Raw genomic sequence first — 18,837 nt, 5'->3', positions numbered from 1 at the left:
GGTCTGATGAAGAGATTTGGCATGTGTTGGGCCGGGCTGTGACATATTGTGTTCAATATCAAATGTATATTATCTCACATTTATAGAATTGTACCATCAGGCATCACATTGACAACGGGAAATTTTTCTGGCTTGTTTGATATTGATTTGTAGTTTACTACAATATTATATACGGTTTCATATCATATTCACTGTACGAATGCACACGAGAGCTTCAAGGCGTCTTCCAACAGAGAGGAATTTTTGGTGTGTAACCAATGTCATATTAGAGAGGCATATCTTGTGATCAGACTCGATGGAGTGGATTTCCATTATGAGAAGCTTATAATCATGATGAGGAATCAATACAAAACACCACGTCTCTGAACGCGCTCGCTATCGTGATGGGCTTTTGACGATATCCATGCCATCATTAGTTCCATCGTTTTTTTTTTTTTTTTTTTTTTTCCAGGCCACATCGTTAGAAACTGCAGTTATTAAATGTTTAAACTTACAATATACAACACAGTGAGCTAAGTATCACACCCATCCTGGAGGCTGACTAGCCTACCACTCATCGACCTCACCGGGCCGTGGCTTTTGCATGCGAACAACCTTGTCGCAGTTGAGTAGACACAACGGATCAAATGCAGTCTTCATCTTGCGCATCAGGTTGACCGTGTTCTCGTCCAGCTCATGGGCGAGGTAGTCCCGTTTGACGAGGCCGATTCCATGTTCGCCCTTGATTTGTTCTTGCGTCAGTAACCACACTTTGCATATTAAAGAACGAAAAGCTGATTTTGGGAGAAAAAACTCACAGTCACTGTTCCCTCCATCTCAATCGCCCGCTTCACCATCCTGTGCTCAAACTCGACCGCAGCCTTCCTCTGAGCATCCGAGTAGACCAAGATCGTGTGAAAGTTGCCGTCGCCCACGTGGCCCACAATGGTGCCAAACAATCCGCTCCGCTTCAAGTCCGCCTTGGTCTCTTCAATGATGTCCGGAAGCCTCGAGATGGGAACAGCCACGTCACTGGTCCACACGTGCTCGCCCTCCTTCTTGACCGCCATGGTACTCCAGAGAGCCTCCTTCCTGGCGCTCCAGAGCTCAAGCTGCTCGTCCTCGTTCTTGGCAAAGTCGAACGAAGTTGCGCTGTTGCCCTTGGCCAGCTTCTGTACAAGCGACACCTGCTCCTTCACACCGCCCTGAGTTCCGGCAAACTTGAAGAAGATGGTCGGGGCCTCCTTCCATGACCGAGTCGTCATGCCGGCATCGTTGATGCACTTCATCTGGGCGTCGTCCAGGAGCTCGACCGCAGCAACCTGAATGCCTGCGCCCACCACGGCGGCGACGCAGTCGGCCGCAGCGCGGACAGTGGGGAAAGTGCTGACCGCCACAGACGTCGAAGCGGGACGTACGGCGAGTTTGAGCGTCGCTTCAGTGACCAGACCCAGAGTGCCCTCTGAGCCGACAAACAGGCGTGTCAAGTCGTAGCCGGCGGAGCTCTTCCTGGGCCGCTGGCGCGTTTTGACAACTGTGCCATCGGCCAAAACCACCGTGAGCGAGATGACCCAATCCTTCATGGTGCCGTAGCGGTACGCGTTTGTGCCGCTGCATCCCGTGCCGATCATGCCGCCTATCATGGCACCTGGGCCCGGATCAGGTGGGAAGAACAGCCCGTGCGATGAGAGGGCGTCGTTGAGCGCCTCCCACCCAAGCCCAGGCTGCACTACGGCATCAAGGTCCTTGTCGTTGATGGCTAGGACGCGAGCCATCTTGCCGAAATCGATAACGACACCTCCACGGGTGGGCGCAAAATGGCCCTCGAGTGACGTCCCACCACTGTAGCCGGTCACGGGGATGCGACGCTCGTGCAGCGTCTTCATGATCCTGGAGACCTCGTCGGTGCTTTGTGGCCACACGACGCAGAATGGGCGGTCTTCAGGCCGGTGCGGGTGCGAGGACCATGTCGAGCCCGAGTGGCCGTCAAGATCGGTGTCGTTGGTGCTAACGTTCTCCTTGCCGACTATGGCGACCAGGTCCGCCCATGCAGCCTGCAGCTCTGAGGCCTTGACTTCTTTGAGAGGTTGTGTGGCGGAAAGCGGGAGCGTCGAGGCCGTGCTAGGAGGTTGTGGGACTTTGGTGCCTAAGTAGTAGGCAGACGCGCCGATAAAGAGGAACACTGCAGCAAGTGACCGACAAGAGCGAGGTTAGCCCAGGAGGGAGGGATATGGACGCGTATAAGTGCGGGTTATTGGCTTGACTGTGGCTCATAAGGGACGTACTGAAGGTCTGGGTGAGAAACTTGGAGCCAGCTGACTCCTGGCGCTCCCTCTCGATACGCTCTCTGTCAGCCTTTTCCCTGGCCAGTCGCTGCTGGATACTCTCCATCATCTGGCCTTTGAAGCTGTGGCTTTTTTGCTCCGTTGAAGAGTAGCGCACGCCGGGCGCGGTGGAAAGGGCGACACTGCATCTTCGGGTTACCGCCGATCGCCCTGGTGCTCCAAGATTGCTGAGGAGGGCCTTGGACCCTTTCGCACCCAAGTGCGACATTAGGTTAGATTTTTTTTTTCAATTCGTAGGTTGCTTGCGCGAGGTAGGTATTAGGTTGTCGGTTTGAGGTTCGGGGTTGCTCTATCGGTCGTATTCTAAGTTTATTTTGGCGATTCCAGCTCTAAGAACGGCAGCAAGGTGAAGAAACACAGCCCTTGAGGTTCGGGGAAGCTCTGACGTTTTTTTGCAACGCTTGGAGCGGCACAGCACAGCTCTTTGACGTCGTTGGACAGGTCTGGCGCAGGCAAAAATTGCGTCAAACGTGAAGTTTATTGCACCTTCCGCTGAAGTGAATTTGACCCCGTTTTCGCAGTGGAGAATAGCTTGTTCACAATAGCTGGGACCCAAATTTCCGGGGTGAAAATACTCTCAGACTGCAGTGCTGGTCCGTCTAAGCTGCAAGGTAAGCAAGGGACCCCACTTTAAGTTCTCCACACAAACGCGGAGTTCCCGAATTGAATTGAGTTTGGTTAATAGGCAAGTAGGCAAGTAGGTAAGTAGGTAAGTAGGTAAGTAGGTAAGTAGGTAAGTAGGTAAGTAGGCAAGTAGGTAAGTAGGTAAGTAGGTAAGTAGGTAAGTAGGTAAGTAGGTAAGTACCTTAGGTATCTATTAGTTATTATTACCATGTGGATTTAAACAGGAAGCCCGATTAAGAACAGTCGATGCTATTTAACGTCGCTCTTCTTCTATCAGCTATCCACTAACATTATAATGCTTACGGTCGTAATAAAGGTAAAATCCAATGTTCACCAACATCATGCATTCGCCACTTATATATCATTCGTACGTGCAGTAGACACTTTGTTGGGCTGTTTGATGACGCATTCTGGCCAATGCCGCCGCAGTTCTTCTCGGACATCCATCCCCTCCCTATTGGTGCTCTTCGGGACATGCGGGACTGCTTGTGCAACTATAATCACCCACCGGGCGAACGGATCGGCTGCATCTTCGGTGAACTTGTCCCATTTTGAACCAACCTTGCGTATAAGAGGAAGCGCTTTTCACGATTGCTGGGATAATTTGAATGCAGGAAGTGCATGGGTAAGTAACTTACGGGGCTAGCTAGCCGCAGCAGGGATAGACGATAGCTGTTGGGTAAGACTAAGGGAACAAAGCAAGGTTAAGTTCGCCGGGCACCGGAGCTTTCGCATGTGTGGCTCCAATATACGGGTAGTCTCCTCTATCCTTGCCTCCTACCGGTGCACCCTTTCTTGTTATTATTTCCTCCCTCCTATGCATGTGGTAGTCCTTTCATACATTTCAGATCTGTCTTCTGCTTTTGGCGGAAATTTGTGCAAAGGGCCGAGGAAGCTTTGTCACCGCGAGGAATAAATATTTTTCATCCTCTTGTGTCAGGGCCTTTATCAACAGCAACCCAGATTGCCTACCCCTCACTTACGACACAAGCAACAAATACCACATCGGGACTTGCTGTTAATATTAGTACAAATAAACTTAGAGTACAAGAACCACACATGTTAATATTACCAAACTGCCAGTTTACATTCAATTTTTTTTACAAACAAGCACTGACTTGAGAAACCTTCCTTCTACCAATTAAAAAAAGCACAATAAATGTTGTATTGGGTTTGGGAAGTAAATATGTTTTAGTGGGTATAAAAAAACGGGAGAGACTAAAAAAAGATACACATAACTTGAGGCAACTAACACCAGTGGAGGAAGATTGCAATAGTGATCAAAAAATTAAAAAGTATGATCAGAGTGGGATTCGAACCCACGCCACTTGCGTGACTAGCATCCCGATATGAGCTCATCATCTGGATCCAGAACTCGAAAGACTGGGAAGAAGCGAGATTTCAACCTGAAGCTAGCGCCTTAGACCGCTCGGCCATCTGACCTTGTGTTTGGCAGGTGGATTTGTTAACTATAAGGAATAGCGAGATTGTGGGAGGGCGGGGGCTGGGTGTGTCCTGCGGAGACCAGGGTAGGGTCGCGGTGGTGGCGGTGTGGGGTGGCTTGGGTGGTACAGGCGTACGCCGTCTCGCGGACCCGTGATAATGTGGGCTCTGTCTAGGGCCTCGGCTGCTCACTACCAAAACCTGGCTAACTGTTCCAAGCAAAATGGTCGTCTCATCAGCCTTTCCATATAAACCGGGACAGCGAAGAACCTACATATAGCTCCTCCAGATAAAACACCTACCGTGTCACTGGATGCTTAGCGCTGCCTTGCGTCCACCATTCTCGGAGGAGCGTATGCGATGGGTTGATCCGAATTGGTATTCATACGCCACAGAATATGCTGATCAGATGAACAAAAGGACGATCGATCGATGGGCCTTGGATGACCAGCAGGAGAAGAGGTTATCTGTCGCCAAGATATGGGCCGCTCGCTCTCACTGCGGATGTTTGGTGTTGCGCCATGTCAGAAAATTGTATGGCTGTGGTTTCAAAGTTGATCAAGCTGCGATAGAGAAAAAAAGTCATGTTGGTTAAAAGCTTCATCAGTCTGGATAAGGTAAGCAGGTGCAAATGGTTTGGGCTATCGTGCTTATACAGGAAGGCATGACGACATTGAGAAAACATTTGCCATTGTCCCGCTTGCCTTCCTTAGTAGCTTACATAGAGAAAACAATTGTTTTGCTATATTTGGTAGGTACGAAGTAAGAGGTAGGCAGCCATCGTGTATACGTTGAGCACAGGTGATTGATTGGGAGAGACGTATGAGTGCCCATTGCGATGCTGGCAGGTAAGTCGGTAGGAACAGAGGGCGGGGGTAGGATATTGCTTTCACATAAAAAGCGAAAATGTTATGATGTCCAAACTCGCAGTGTATTTCTCTAGCTATTGATGCAACGAAGTCGCATACCTAATTGACTTTCGTTGCCCACGTAGCGCAATTGCATGATGTCGTGGGTTTGTACCTAGTTCGGATTTTTAACGTGTGAAGCGGCCGAACAAAATTAGAGTCAAATAAATCCAAGTCCAATCCGCTTGACTGCCTACCTAGTAGCTTCCCTCAAACAAAGAAACAAAATACTCAAAATGCCGGTCGTTCGCACTGCCATGGGGCCAAGAGCCCAATTGCGATGGACACTCACTGCCAACATCCGCAGCAGGACTTTTTCCTCACAGGTTTCCCGAGGCCGAAGCCGAAGCTACAGCGTCTGTGACCTCCCAAGGCAATGCCTTGTTGTCTAATCGAACGGACCAATTTATTCAATGCTGACATTGAAAGCCAGGACGCAATCGACCTGCTCAACACTCTTCAAACGCCATTCAAGGTGTTCCAGGCCCGGGTCGCTGCCGGCGTTCGGCCCGATGCCAGCTTCATGACCGAGATGCGCTCGTGTCTGGCACGCATCGGCCACAGCCCACGTGATCTAGACCGTCTCAACATTGTGCACGTCGCCGGGACCAAAGGCAAGGGAACAGTCTGCGCATACGTCGATTCCATCCTCAACCGGTGGCGGGCGTCGCATGGCGTGCCGAGCAAGCTGGGGCTGCTCACCAGCCCGCACTTGATCTCGGTCCGGGAGCGCATCCGCATCAACTCAAAGCCGGTCAGCGAGGACCTGTTTGCCAAGTACTTCTTCGAGGTATGGGATCGGTTGGAACAGAACCCACCCCAGGGAGCTGTCGGGGATGTACCAAATGATGGGTCTGGTAGGAAAGACGACTGGCTGGATCACTGGTCCGCAGGGAGCTACGCTGGCAAGCCCATCTACGCGCGCTACCTTACCCTGATGAGTTGGCACCTCTTCTTGTCCGAGGGTGTCGACCTTGCCGTCTACGAGACCGGCATTGGCGGCGAGTATGACGCCACCAACGTCGTCGAGAGGCCGCTGGCGACGGCCATCACGACCCTCGGTATAGATCATGTACATGCACTTGGTGGGACGATTGGGGAGATTGCATGGCACAAGGCTGGGATCATAAAGCCCGGTAGTGCGAACTACACGGTGAGGCATGAGGCGTTTCTGGAAGCCGAAGACGTGTTGAAGGAGAGGGCAGCGGAGAAAGGCGCCGGGTTGGAGTTCCTGGAGATTGACCCGAGGCTTGACGCGGTCAAAGTACATCCGGATAAGGAATTCCAGAGGAAGAATGCCACGCTGGGAGTTGCGCTTGCCGAAGCCGCGCTGGCCAAGCTTGACCCGGCATTCACAGTCCAGGAGAGTCTTCCGCAAGAGTTTGTGGAGGGACTTGAGAAGGTTGTATGGCGCGGACGCTGCGAGGTCAAGGAGGAAGACGATGTCAGGTGGCACATCGATGGTGCGCATACATTGGATAGTCTCAGGGTCGCGGGTGGATGGTTCGCCGACGAGGTGAAAGACAAGTATGTGTCTTGGATGATATATACACATAGTATGGCTCAGCTAACTCCCTCCCAGATCTGGGCCTCGAGCACTTGTATTCAACCAGCAAGGCCGCTCCGAGGCAACCGAATTTCTAGAGGACTTTTGTGCTGCTACAAGGTCACCAGACGGCAAAGGATTTGACCTTGTGATCTTTTGCACAAATCGAACACATGCCGTGGAAGGCTTCAAGCAAGGTTTGTCTTTTATTTTCCCGCTGAATCGTCTCTGAATTTTCTCCAGATATATTCTGATTGAGACTCCGCTGGCAGAGTTTGTCAACCATACCGTCGACGCCGCCGAGGTAGGCAGCCTGAAGGTTCAACACGCATTCGCCAAAAAGTGGCATGAGCTAGACCCGAATGTCGGCCAACTCAAAGTTGTTGGCAGTATCGAAGAGGCTATCCAAGCTGTGCGGCAGCTGGCCACTGAAACAACCACATCTGCTGCGGGCAAAGGCCACCAACGGCCTGGTGAAGTTCAGGCACTAGTAACTGGAAGCATACATCTGATAGGGGGCGCTCTGGAGATCTTGGAAGGAGGGGCCAAGATTCTTTAAACAACGCATACTTCTCCAGGGGTTCTCAGATCGCACATGTTGTTTCAGAGCGACTTGGGACGGGCTCTTTGTGCCGTTTAAGCACCAGCAGCTTCATTTTATATGCTATAATACTCAGTGATTGTTTGGGGTTCCCAGCTAATGGGGCCACTGCGTGCCATTTGACCCTTGTGCTGTTGATATTAAAGTCACTTTAGACGCCTGGGCGAGGCAGGGAACTAGCTGTACATGTCGACTTTGCTCGAAATTACAGCCTTGCAGCCCCCCATGAGCAGCCTGGCTTGGCCTATAAGATCCCCACTGCAATTTAACGCCAGCAGGGAGCTCAGCAGAGGGTACGCTCTGCCAATACGATACGGCTGTCAAGAAAAGTATCAACGCGCTGTGAGAAGAACTTTAGGCTGCCGACTACCAACCAGCCAAGACAAGCGTATCACCCCGCCAGCGGTTACAAATCATTATCAACATTGCCAAATGTCCGTCTTACTGCAGGTGGTCACCAGAATTTGTCCGTTGGACAGAAAAGTAAGGGGCCCTTATGCGGTTCCTGGGATTTCGGACATGCAAGCTTAAATCTATTTCTGAACATCTATTATTTCCCGATGCGATGTGCAGGAGGGTGGGTGGGAATTATGGATGTCTGCCAAGGACAGAGGCTCTCTGGGCTGACAAGAAAAAAAAAACCTGGCACTCGCGTATCTTTCATCGGATGAAAAAAAAAAAAAAAAAAAAAAAAAAAAAAAGGAACTTGGAGGGTATGGTAAATCAAATGAATGATGGGCGCGGGAGAGGAGTCCAACCACCGAAGAATGAATCATGGCGGGCGCCGCAGGTACACCCGTCACCTTGAGGCCTCGTAGGGGCAACCTGGACCTGTGTGTGGTTACGTGATTGACTGATTCAATGCAGATATATGCCAGTTCCTTGCTTGGATCCAATGGAGGTCCAGATTGAGCAACCGAAGCTAAGACCATATCGACATCAAGTATAGAAGTTGAACACACACAAAAAAAGAGCACGCGTGATCAGTTTGTTTGCAGACGGTAACGCCCAAAGTTGCCACGTTTTTTTTTTTTTTAACTTGCCGAGGCATGGTTGATTGGCGTCTATTCTAGTAAAACAAGGCAAATTAATATGTATGTTCCTTATGTCGATCATGGTATAGTACCGTTACACTGGCTCCAACGGTTTAACGCGGGCAAAGGCGATATGCTAAAGATTTGCGCACTGCGCTACGACATTCAGGGGAAAAGCAAGCATTGCAACATTTAACGGCATGGCTCAAAGGAGAAACAAGAAAAGTAAAAATCAGATGTCCAGCTCGCGTCCATGGTTCTTGCTTCCAGAAATGTCAGCGGAGGGTTATATTATGGAATAGCAATGGCTGGGAGGGATTATCACTGGTTGTGGGACGCACAAAAAAAAAAAAAAAAGAGCAAAAAAGGGCGGCCCGAATAATTAGTTCGCCCTTTTCTATGAGCATGATTTTACGTGATAAAGCGTCCCGCCCTTAAAGGCTTTCCTTTACCCCAAGCGCCGAACCCAATGCACACAATCCGCGGGCACCGATATGATTGGTGCGCGCTTGCATGAGTGTGATGAAAAACTAGCGCTTGGGCTTTTTGTTAATCAACATCTCTTTTTTTTTTCTCCTTTCTTCCGCTGCTTGACTGGTTGCAGTCCATCTCTTCTGCGGATTCTGGTAGGCGAGCTTTGTGGGGACTAAAAGTTCCCGAGACTCGCGTTCTGATTCGCTTCCTGCTAAGCGTGATGGTTGCTGTGTGCGTTGGGGCCACACACACCTGCAGGAACGCCGTGTGCACTTAGTACCAAGAAAGGAAGAAAAAAGTACAGACGAGGGGCTCCCATACCAAGAAAGTGGCAGATCTAAAAATAGACTAAAAATAGAAACAAAGTGAAAGCAAGCAACAGCAGCAGCAATGATTTGCCGTGCACAATCGACATAATCGCAAATCGTCATCGTGATATGCGGGGTCTGTAATTGCCCCCTTGTATCGCCGCAAAGACGCATAAAATGTTGAGATGATCAGAAGAAAATGGATAGGGATGAAAAAAGCACAGACTAGGTAAGGGGTAGATCGTGAATCGTGTTTCGCTCTTTCTCGCTCTTTTCTGAACAACAAGACATCAAGTAAAGATCCATATCACCTTAGTCAAGGAAATAGAGTTATCCAATGCACATACCGATTTGTCTTGGGTCCTTGATAGCGTCTCAGCACGGCCAATTCGAGCGCGGATCGGCATAAATATAAAAAAAAACTTGACTGTCATCAGGATGGGCAAACCCAGCAGAGGAGGGCTATCGAGACCCCATTTTTTTGGAGACAAAAAAAGACGTCTATCAAACAAATAAAAACGGCCTCTCTGTGTTAATCGTATCCCAGCTGCTCGTGGTATATAGGTACATGGATCAAATAAAGTTTCGTTTTCAGGCTGACACCACCCAACAGGCAGGTACAAGCGCATGTTGAATGCAGTGCAGTTTTTTCCTAGCATCATCGGAGTAACCGTACAACACGTGCTTGCCGGCCCCCACCATCCACAGCCGGGAAAACAGAAAATCCCACCCAGCATGACGGTTATGCGAGTTTTTGAATTTAGATTTTAACTCACCTTGTTTTTGGTGGCGTGGTACCATGCCAAGCGTTGCGCGTGTTTTGTTTCTTGATAAAACCAATGCTTTCCTTTGTTAATATTAGATTTTGTCATTTTGACATGTCCCCTTGCCGTCGGCATGCCTGTATTGCTCGTTTTTATTTAGTACTCACTCGTAAACTGCTGCTCACGCATGAGAAGGACCCTCGTCAATGGAAACGCTTTCCAGACGCCAGACCTATACAGGCGGGGTCAGTACGAGATAGATGGAAGTATTTTTTGTTTGTTTTGTTTTGTTTTGTGTTATTTCCCTGTACTATAGTAGATTCTTTTATTTTCTTCTGTCGATGGTGATTGATTCGGGCTGTACCTTGACCCCTCGATCGCTATGCCGTTTTATTTGACTTGGGGCTATGAACCTAGTCTGTCTCCTGATAATGTGGACGAGATGCATTTTTGGCTGCTACGTGTTCGTCCAACATCTTTCAGACCGCACTGCTCAAGATGTGACATGTTTTAAACACACGAACCTTCCGGGATGCGGATGTTTTGAGTAGGGTGAATCTTAGCTTCAACAATCCACTGGTTGTCAGGATGACGAGGATGTCAGCTTCAGGCGATGTAGTATACACCTCCCTAAGGTACCTAGTCTACCATTTCTAGTCTAGTCTAGGGGCAGGCGAGGCTGCGGATGTCACTGCGAAAGCGTGCGTTGTGGAGCATGTTGACAAAGGAGACAAGATTATGGGGTAGCGCATCAGCCTGGCCGCTATGAGCACTACTCTAATTTACCCATGTATGATTGACAAAGAAATCTTCATCATGTAGGTTTGAGTGGCATCAACAAGGTGTAGCTACTACGTTTGTCAAACGTAATAGCAACCTTGCAGTCAGCGGGCATTTTGAACATTTTAGCCGAGATTTACTGTCGCTCGCACAACGACATGATATCATGAACTGGATTTATTCTTTTTGGCCGAAGCTTGTTTCAACCAATTGTGCAGCAGTCTTTGTTTTCTCTGAACCCTAGGCTTGTGAGTGACACATTCGAGGGGTTGATGAAGTCAGACATTTCAGTTCGGATTGATGACCAAGGTCGAGGGCGTGCAGCCATCTGCGCCGTCTATATGCATGTTGGGTGGAGATGGGAGTTTTGTCGAGGTAGAATTCATGGTCCGATTGCGCGTGCTGTAAGACGAATCTAAAAAGGTTGGCTCCTATTGTCCGCCCGACCAAAGTGGCGTAAATCAACCAGAAGTAAGCTTGGCAAGTCTAGACTGCCAGCTACGTACAAGAAAAAAGCCAGCCGGACCATCCCATCCGAGCTGACGCCAAACGAACTTTGAACTGCCATCACACGCATATGCCAATCTCTCGGGCTTTCCTTGTGAGATTTTGAGTTTTTTTTTTTTTTTTTTTTTTTTTTTTTTTTTTTTTTTTTTTTTCACGCATTTCACGCGTCTTTTCCACTGCCTAAAATTAGCAAGAGAGAGCAAACGCAGCAGCACAAAAGGTGATTGCGCGCCTGACTTATTATCAAGCAGATCCTCTGTGGTCCTTGATCATATGTTTGACTGTATAGGAATGCCTCGGTAGAGAAGATAGAAGTTTACAAAAATTTCTACTTTGATATCGCAACGCGCTCCCGCATCCTATCTTACACGCCCCCACTTGCTCACCGAAGCGAGATAATAGCCTACTATGGGAGAGCGTTGATTTAATGGTGTGAATGTAGGATTCCCAATGGGATGAGGCCAGCCAGACAGACCTGTATACCCTTGTCGAGGGCTAGCTCGCATCCCATGTCGGATTTTTGACGCCTTTCCACATTGGGACATATCCGTCGACTTCTGGGATAATCGATGTTCGCCGCGGGCGCGGTATCGGGTGGCTCGAATATTGCGAGAGAAGGTGATTCTGGCCAGTCAATATGAGCCCTGTATTGTGATGTGAGCCTTTGGTACCAGGCTTGCGAGGCCAGATCACAAGGCTTTGACAGTAGAGACGACAAAAGTACCGGTACTATGTAGTATCTGTGTTGGCATGCCGATCAGGCTGGAAACCTTTAATCTCCCCTGTTACAGATGGCAAAGCTGCATTTCAAAGCAAAGTACCTAAAGAATGAGCTGCAAAATTAAGTGTTTGGGCTCATGGTAATTAGGTGTAGAGAAGGACATGGTGGTGAAAAGCGGTCCTACGTTGCGTACGTTTTCTCAACTAGGAAATTTCCTGGTACATGTGAGACGGTGTAAAGAAATGGTTATAGTAGCACCAGAAGGTTATCGGCATGTGGGTGGTCGATCCTATTTCAACACCATCGTGATTATGGACAAAATTATAAACACCAGGGAGGTCCGCATTACCGAGGGGGACCATTTCTGTTGGTGCTGGTCATCTACCCAGCAGCTACCTAGCAAGTGATTGGCGTGTACGTAACCACCAGGCTGGCTGCCCGTAGAGCTTGCATTGACAGCGTCAACAGCCTCGCTCATATCAGGGCACGACTGAGTCGCTCCCATGTGTCACATCAAACCGACCGGTGGCTGCGCAGGACCAAAGGTGGCAAAGTTAAGAGCCTCATCCCATCATGCCACTGGTCAGTTACCTCTTTTGACACATCGATCGCGAACTCTAAGGGTCGCATGAATTGTCCGCCCTTGTGATGTGGATCGTGGAGTAGGACGATGACATTGATCTCCATAACCCTAAAGCTATTCGCGACACATATTGGCAGGGTTTACTAACCCCTGGTGACGGGTTACTAGCGGCTTTGGCAGTGAACTCCGGGGGAGTATCACAGACCTAAAAAAGAAGGTTAGATTCGGTGTAGATGGATACTAGACAAAAAAAAAAAAAAAAAAAGGAAAGAAGCAAGGTATGGCTTTGGTTATTTGCAGACAGACACTGTGGCAATTTGCGGGTAAGCTGGAGGTGTTTAGACGAAAAAGCAGGCCGCGAGCCAAGAGCACGGCTGAACGGAGTTCAGGAGGTAAAGAGCCGGTACTTACGTGTGCGGCATAATGTATCGCAGGGCTGTGTGTGCTTGACTCGCGCAACTTTGCAAAGATTCAATACCTCTTGGCAAAGCTAAGGTACCTACCTACTGGTATAAGGTAGGTACCTTCAAATGGCCAAATGGTGCCACCTTTGACTTGGAGGGTGACTGACTCTCAAGAGCTGGAGTTTAACTGGATCTATTAATTTTGTTGTGTTGCTAAAGAAAAAAATAAACTTGTTCCCTGTGGACCAGACTTCCGATTGCTACAGAAAAAGAAAAGAACAAAGGAAATAGAAAAGAAAGAAAAAAAAGTAAAAAAAGAAAAAATACAGACGTTTCTGCGGTCGTGCCGATCAACCAGACTAGCACAATGCGGCCCGACAGAGATCGGCAGCGAGCAAAAAAAGGACGCCAAAAGAGGTAGAGCTGTTGGTAAGGAAAGCCAATCAATCACTTTACAAGGCAAGGTGCTTTTGATAGATTGACGGGATCGATCAATTCTCATCGACCAGCCCAGGTATTCATCGCTCCCTGTCGCGCTTCCTACGACGTGCAGATGTCGAAAAAGTGGGGTAGGGATTGGCATTTGACACATCCCCGCCAGCCAGAGACACGTCAAAAGTGGCCGTTTTAGGTTCTTTACATCCAATGCCATGCGCAAAAAGAGAGTAAGAGCGCGGAACAAAGACGCGCTCATGACCGATGACAGCAAACATGGCAGGGGCATCTATGTTTCCAGAGTGCTTTATCGGGATTCAGATTGAGAGGAAAATCCCTATAGCCACGAGGAAAGTAGACTAGGTACCAAAATACATGTAAGGACCATGCAATTGACAGGCGCATGGTTAAGCAAGGATTGGCTAGCATTGGTAAGCGCATTTCTGGGCTGGGATATTTGACCGGGTAATTCTAGAAATTCTGGTCCGGTAATGGAAGGAACCTAGGTAGGTAGGTAGGTAATTACCTGGTAGGGATAGATTGAAGCAGAGAGGGGGAGTAAAAAAAAAAAAAAAAAAAAAAAAAAGAGGACAAGGGCGTATCAGAGACACTCCCGTCGATTCGGTTCCCGTCCACGGACGTTTAGAGCGTGGCTTGCTTTTCGAGCTAGCCGAGCACCTACCTACTTCGTACTTGGTACGTATTGTATTGGACAAGGTAGGGTTGATGTGAGTGGGTGCTGACAAGAGTGGTGTCGCGTCTATTTTCCCAGGTGTCTAGGTTGGTCTGCAAAACGTCCATTCATGCCCACAACCCAAGAAAAGCAAACCTTTCCATGTCCATTGCGTAGAGAACCCATGAATTTACCCAATTTCCCACATTCACGCTCCCAAAAAAGACACGAGAAATTCAGAATTATTGATAATCAACACAAGCCTTTTGCTCGCTTGTTGACTTTGGGGTTGTCATGGATCGCTAATCTTCTCTCTGTCAGACCCTGTTTCGCCTGGTAAGAAAATGTGCCAGTCTACTACGAGTACCACCTCCAGGGGACCCACTTGTATGCTCCCACGTCTTTTCGTCCGGCTCCACAACCATCCGTTGGGGGCACATTACTCGCTGGTTGCTCCTGCATGCTACTGGCCAGCTCATTGACCGATGGGGCCCTAGCCGGGGCTGCAAGTTCCCCCTCCACTCCCTCCTCCCAGTTGGGTGCTGACCCTGCCCTCTTTCTGAACACCCCCGTTCCCTTCTTTCCTTTCTCTTCAAATTCCCACCACCCACCGGCCCGCCCTCTATATCATGGTCTCTGAACCCTCCATTCTTCTATTTTTGGATCAACCATTTCAGCCCCATTACCTTTTTCTCTGCACTGATGCAGCAAGCAACGGCATTTTGACCCAGACTGGTTCAGATATCTCCAAGCTACTTGCTTGTGCCATCCCGCGTCCAAAAACCAACCGTCCCTGATCTTGGCATCGGTTGATTTTGTTTGACAAGGGCATAGTCGTCGGGAGCTCCCCCGTACAAGTACCAACGGTGCTGCTCCCCTCATCTCGGACCAGGTCATCTACTACATATTTTTCGCGTCCCATCCGCCACAGCACCACTCCTTCTCAACCGCGAGCCTGGGCCCTGCGTTTCTATTTTGGATTCGGCCATCCAGCCTTTAAAGAGACCTTACCTTCCTTTCGGATACACTTGTTTTTACTGTCGCCGGTCGTCAAACAAGCCATAGCATCACGCTCACACACACGCCCTCGGCGACGCTCACGATCGCCGGCTAAGAGATTCTTCAGTCACCGACCGTCTGCGCCCAGACGCACTGACTGGAGCTACAGCCATCTCCGCCTGGAGACACTTCACCAGCCTAGACAGGCATTTGTTTTTTTTCTTTCTCTCTTTTTGTTACACATAGCGACCACCTTCGCGATTAGTCTCCAAGATGGGTCGCAGGAAGATTGAAATCAAGGCGATAAAGGATGACAGAAATCGCTCTGTGTATGTACTGCCACTCGAGGCTCCGCAACCACGTTTCCATACTAGTCGGGCTTTTTGCCATGAGTAAAGGACTAACCTGTCCATGTCCGATTCCACAGCACCTTTTTGAAGCGCAAGGGCGGTCTTTTCAAGAAGGCACACGAGCTTTCCGTCCTCTGCTCAGTAGATGTCGCCGTCTTTATCTTTGGTACAAACAAGAAGCTATACGAATACTCATCGGGTGACATGCGGGAGCTTATTACGAGATACACATACGTAAGTTCCTAGAGATGGGTTCAGCTTGCGGATAACGACACCGGCTAACAAGTTCACAGCACGGCGGCGCAACCGAACACAAGGGCCCTTCTGACTTCAACGGTGGCGATGACGATGACGATGAAGAGGGAGACGGTACGCCTCCTATCGATCAACCCATGGATGCGCACATGATGCCTCCCCATTTCCAAGGCCAAGCACCCTTCCCACCGCACGTCATGAGACATTATACACCTTCAGCCTCGCCTCCGATACAAAACGGAGTTCCATTCCCTCAGCATGGACACGCCGTGCCTCGTGGCCACACACCGCAGCCCCAGATGCTTTCTAGGCCTGGCTCTCGAAACGATGTGCGACGAATGGGCCAACCGATGGGTCCCCAAGGAAGCCCACCAGTGAATGGTTTCGGTTTTGGTCAACAGCAAAGCATGTATGGACCCCCGAATACGACCATGCCGCCTCATATGCCACCGCAGATGGCTCCCGGGCCGCCGTTCCCCTACCCTCAGCACCCGCAACACCCACCGCACCCACAGCACCCACAGCAACCACACCAACCACACCAGCCTCAGATGCAACCGCAGTTCATTGAAGACGGGAGGCGCGCTACCATGCCAGCCAGCTTTCCTCCTCACCCGCCACCACCACACGGACCAATGGGCATGCACAGGCATTCTGTTTCTCCACCGCAACAGCATCCTCACCATGTTCCTCAGCTTCCTCCTCAGCAACCACCGCCACCACAGCAACACCCTCACTCGTCACCGCCACAGCCTCAACATCATCAGATGCAGAGCCCGCCCGAGCCTATGGTCAAGTTTGAGTCACCGCAGCAAATCGAGCCACCGCAACAACAGCAATCGGAGCCACAAGAGCCTCGTCCGGAGCAGCAGCAGCCGTCGCAATCTCAGGAGTCCCAGTCGGAGCCTGCACGCTCGCTTCCTCCGCCACCACCCCCATTGGAAGTCAAGACAGAGCTTGCACCGCCAGCGCAGCCCGGACGTATTCCACAGCCATCGCTATTGGATACTGCAGTAAAGAAGCTCCCGCGACAGAAGCAGCACAGCATCTTCACGCCCATCGACGAGAATAGGTCTATCCTCAGCCAACATCTGGCAGCTTTCCACGCCGAGCCGAGCAAGTCGAAATCCAGTCCTCCTCACCGTTCCTCGTCCGTTGACGAAAGTACAAGCAATTCGAGCGAGGTGTCGCGCGGTAAAGACAAAGATATCGCTTCATCTCCCCCGCTGTTGAAGCGGGCTGATCCCCGTGCCTCTATCTCATCTGCATCATCAAACTCTGAAAGTGCACCCGCACCGCCCTCGCGGTCCAACAGTCTGCGAGCTGGTCCTCCACGACCTCGCCTCAAGGTGCAGATTCCCGACGAACAGTCAGAGGATGGCAGCGGGAGCGCTACAGCTGAGTCTGCTTCATCGGCGCAAGGAGGCGCCTCAACAGATGCCACTTCACAATCGACGCGTCAAAACGACTCGCACTCATCCACCAACATGGTTCTGCCGCCGCCATCACCATCAGCCACAGCTCTGCTTTCGGCTGGTGCAACAGGCCCGCCAAACCCATTTGCACCCAAGCGCCCACCTCAACACCCGGCTCCTGGTTTGCACATAGACACACCAGTATCTGCGTTGCCATCCCGATTCCTCAACAATGAGTTTCTTCCCAGTCCTTCAAGCTTCTACCCAGACTGGAACTTCCGCGGTGGGGACAACAACACACTGCCCAGCCCGCTCAACTTTGCTACTCCTGTTGTCGGTACAGGGCCTAGCTTCCTGAGGGATGAAGGTGCAGGCGGTGGTCTCAAGCGGAAGAGCCCCGACAACTTGAGCATACACGGGCCAATCTCGGACAACCCTCTTGAGGCTGGAAATGAGCCAAAAAGGGTCAAGGTAGACTCTTGATTTACAACTCGACTCTTTTGCTTAAGGTTATCCTCCACTTTTCCCACTTCAAATGTCTATATTCATTAAACTCTTTTTACCCTACTCCGTTGAGAACAATGACCGATACGCATAGAATGAGATCAACAGTTTGGCCTTGTTAGGGGCGGCGGCCTTTGTTCTCGCACATATACCACATTCACGCTTTATTTTTTTATTCTTTTTTTTCATGCTCTTATTTCTTCTCTTTTCCTTATCTTATTCTTGTTTACACTGCTTTGTTTGAAGAATCATTATTAGTGGCGTTGGATGACTCGAAACATTCGTTGGTTTTACTTCTGGGGGAGTTGGGGTGTGAATCAACGATGACATACAAGATTTCCTTCGTCATCTCTTTTATCTCAGTACGGCTGTTCTTTCTTTTTTTTGTTTTTTTGTCTTTTTTTCTTTCATTTTCTCGAAAGGGAAATAAGCAAATGCATTGCACGGGGAAACCGGTTCAGGATACCATTGGACGTTTGAGCCTGGGTGGGTTGGTTCTTTGTTGTTTTGGGATCTCTTTACTTATTAATCTAGAGGCTTGGTGTGGAATTTGTCTTTCAAAATTTTTATCAATTTTTAGTTGCAATGTTCAAGCTTGGTGTTGATCCATGGCAATGTGAATACTGCTTTCTCGGTGACATGAATGTATTGGGTGGCGGCATGAATAGATGCTGTCGATTTTGACATGTGTATGGTGTCAAGTACGTGATGAGTGATGAGTCCAGCGTTCTTTTTTTTTTCCTTTTTTTTTTTCTTTTTTTTTTCTCAAGGGGTTTCTCTTTCTTCACGTCATGCTTCATCAGCACCTATCTGAGACGGTATCATGAATCAAGTCTGATCTGCAACCAGCAGGCGTTGTCATACAGCAGAGCTGGTCATCTCCCTTCAGTACCTTGGTACCTCAGTCATAATCTCGATGATTTTTTTTTATTTCCCCACCAAAATGCTACGTTGCACTGGATCTCTTGGGTATCAGCTCCGCAGATATTTCGGGGGTAATCCCAAGCCGAACGGGCGTCCGTCAACATCTCTCTCGTCCAGATAGTCGCATCGTTAGCGACCATGATCGACTCATTGAGCCCTGGGCTGCCGCCTGAATGGTGGGATCAATGGTCAATACGCGTCGGTTCCGTGTTAAAGGCGCGATATGTCCTGGGAGGTGGGCATCACAATGGTAATATAGCG

The 18,837-nt window shown here is 49.6% G+C and overlaps 4 protein-coding genes across 4 annotated transcripts; 2 read left to right on the top strand and 2 right to left on the bottom strand.

The window, feature by feature from the left end:
* Positions 1-220: 220 nt before the first annotated feature.
* On the bottom strand, positions 221-3,074 carry PgNI_04359 (uncharacterized protein). The gene is made up of 4 exons (XM_031124407.1): positions 2,265-3,074; positions 798-2,161; positions 495-720; positions 221-388 (listed from the first exon to the last, which is right to left on the bottom strand). Exons 1-3 carry the CDS (start codon positions 2,530-2,532, stop codon positions 547-549), a joined length of 1,806 nt encoding a protein of 601 aa, XP_030983816.1. The 5' UTR covers positions 2,533-3,074; the 3' UTR covers positions 221-388; positions 495-546.
* A 2,388-nt stretch (positions 3,075-5,462) lies between these two features.
* Positions 5,463-7,503, top strand: PgNI_04358 (uncharacterized protein). Its single transcript, XM_031124406.1, has 4 exons — positions 5,463-5,655; positions 5,733-6,826; positions 6,882-7,042; positions 7,118-7,503. Exons 1-4 carry the CDS (start codon positions 5,536-5,538, stop codon positions 7,402-7,404), a joined length of 1,662 nt encoding a protein of 553 aa, XP_030983817.1. The 5' UTR covers positions 5,463-5,535; the 3' UTR covers positions 7,405-7,503.
* Positions 7,504-12,078: 4,575 nt separating this feature from the next.
* Positions 12,079-12,599, bottom strand: PgNI_04357 (uncharacterized protein). Its single transcript, XM_031124405.1, has 2 exons — positions 12,228-12,599; positions 12,079-12,134 (listed from the first exon to the last, which is right to left on the bottom strand). Exon 1 carries the CDS (start codon positions 12,537-12,539, stop codon positions 12,324-12,326), a length of 216 nt encoding a protein of 71 aa, XP_030983812.1. The 5' UTR covers positions 12,540-12,599; the 3' UTR covers positions 12,079-12,134; positions 12,228-12,323.
* Positions 12,600-14,767: 2,168 nt separating this feature from the next.
* On the top strand, positions 14,768-18,258 carry PgNI_04356 (uncharacterized protein). Its single transcript, XM_031124404.1, has 3 exons — positions 14,768-15,457; positions 15,556-15,712; positions 15,772-18,258. Exons 1-3 carry the CDS (start codon positions 15,402-15,404, stop codon positions 17,629-17,631), a joined length of 2,073 nt encoding a protein of 690 aa, XP_030983813.1. The 5' UTR covers positions 14,768-15,401; the 3' UTR covers positions 17,632-18,258.
* Positions 18,259-18,837: the final 579 nt, after the last annotated feature.

This window comes from Pyricularia grisea (assembly GCF_004355905.1).
Source record: "Pyricularia grisea strain NI907 chromosome Unknown Pyricularia_grisea_NI907_Scaffold_2, whole genome shotgun sequence".
Lineage (NCBI taxonomy): Eukaryota > Fungi > Ascomycota > Sordariomycetes > Magnaporthales > Pyriculariaceae > Pyricularia > Pyricularia grisea.
Note: the sequence above shows the minus strand (reverse complement) of the source record. Positions and strands in the feature narration are given on the sequence as shown.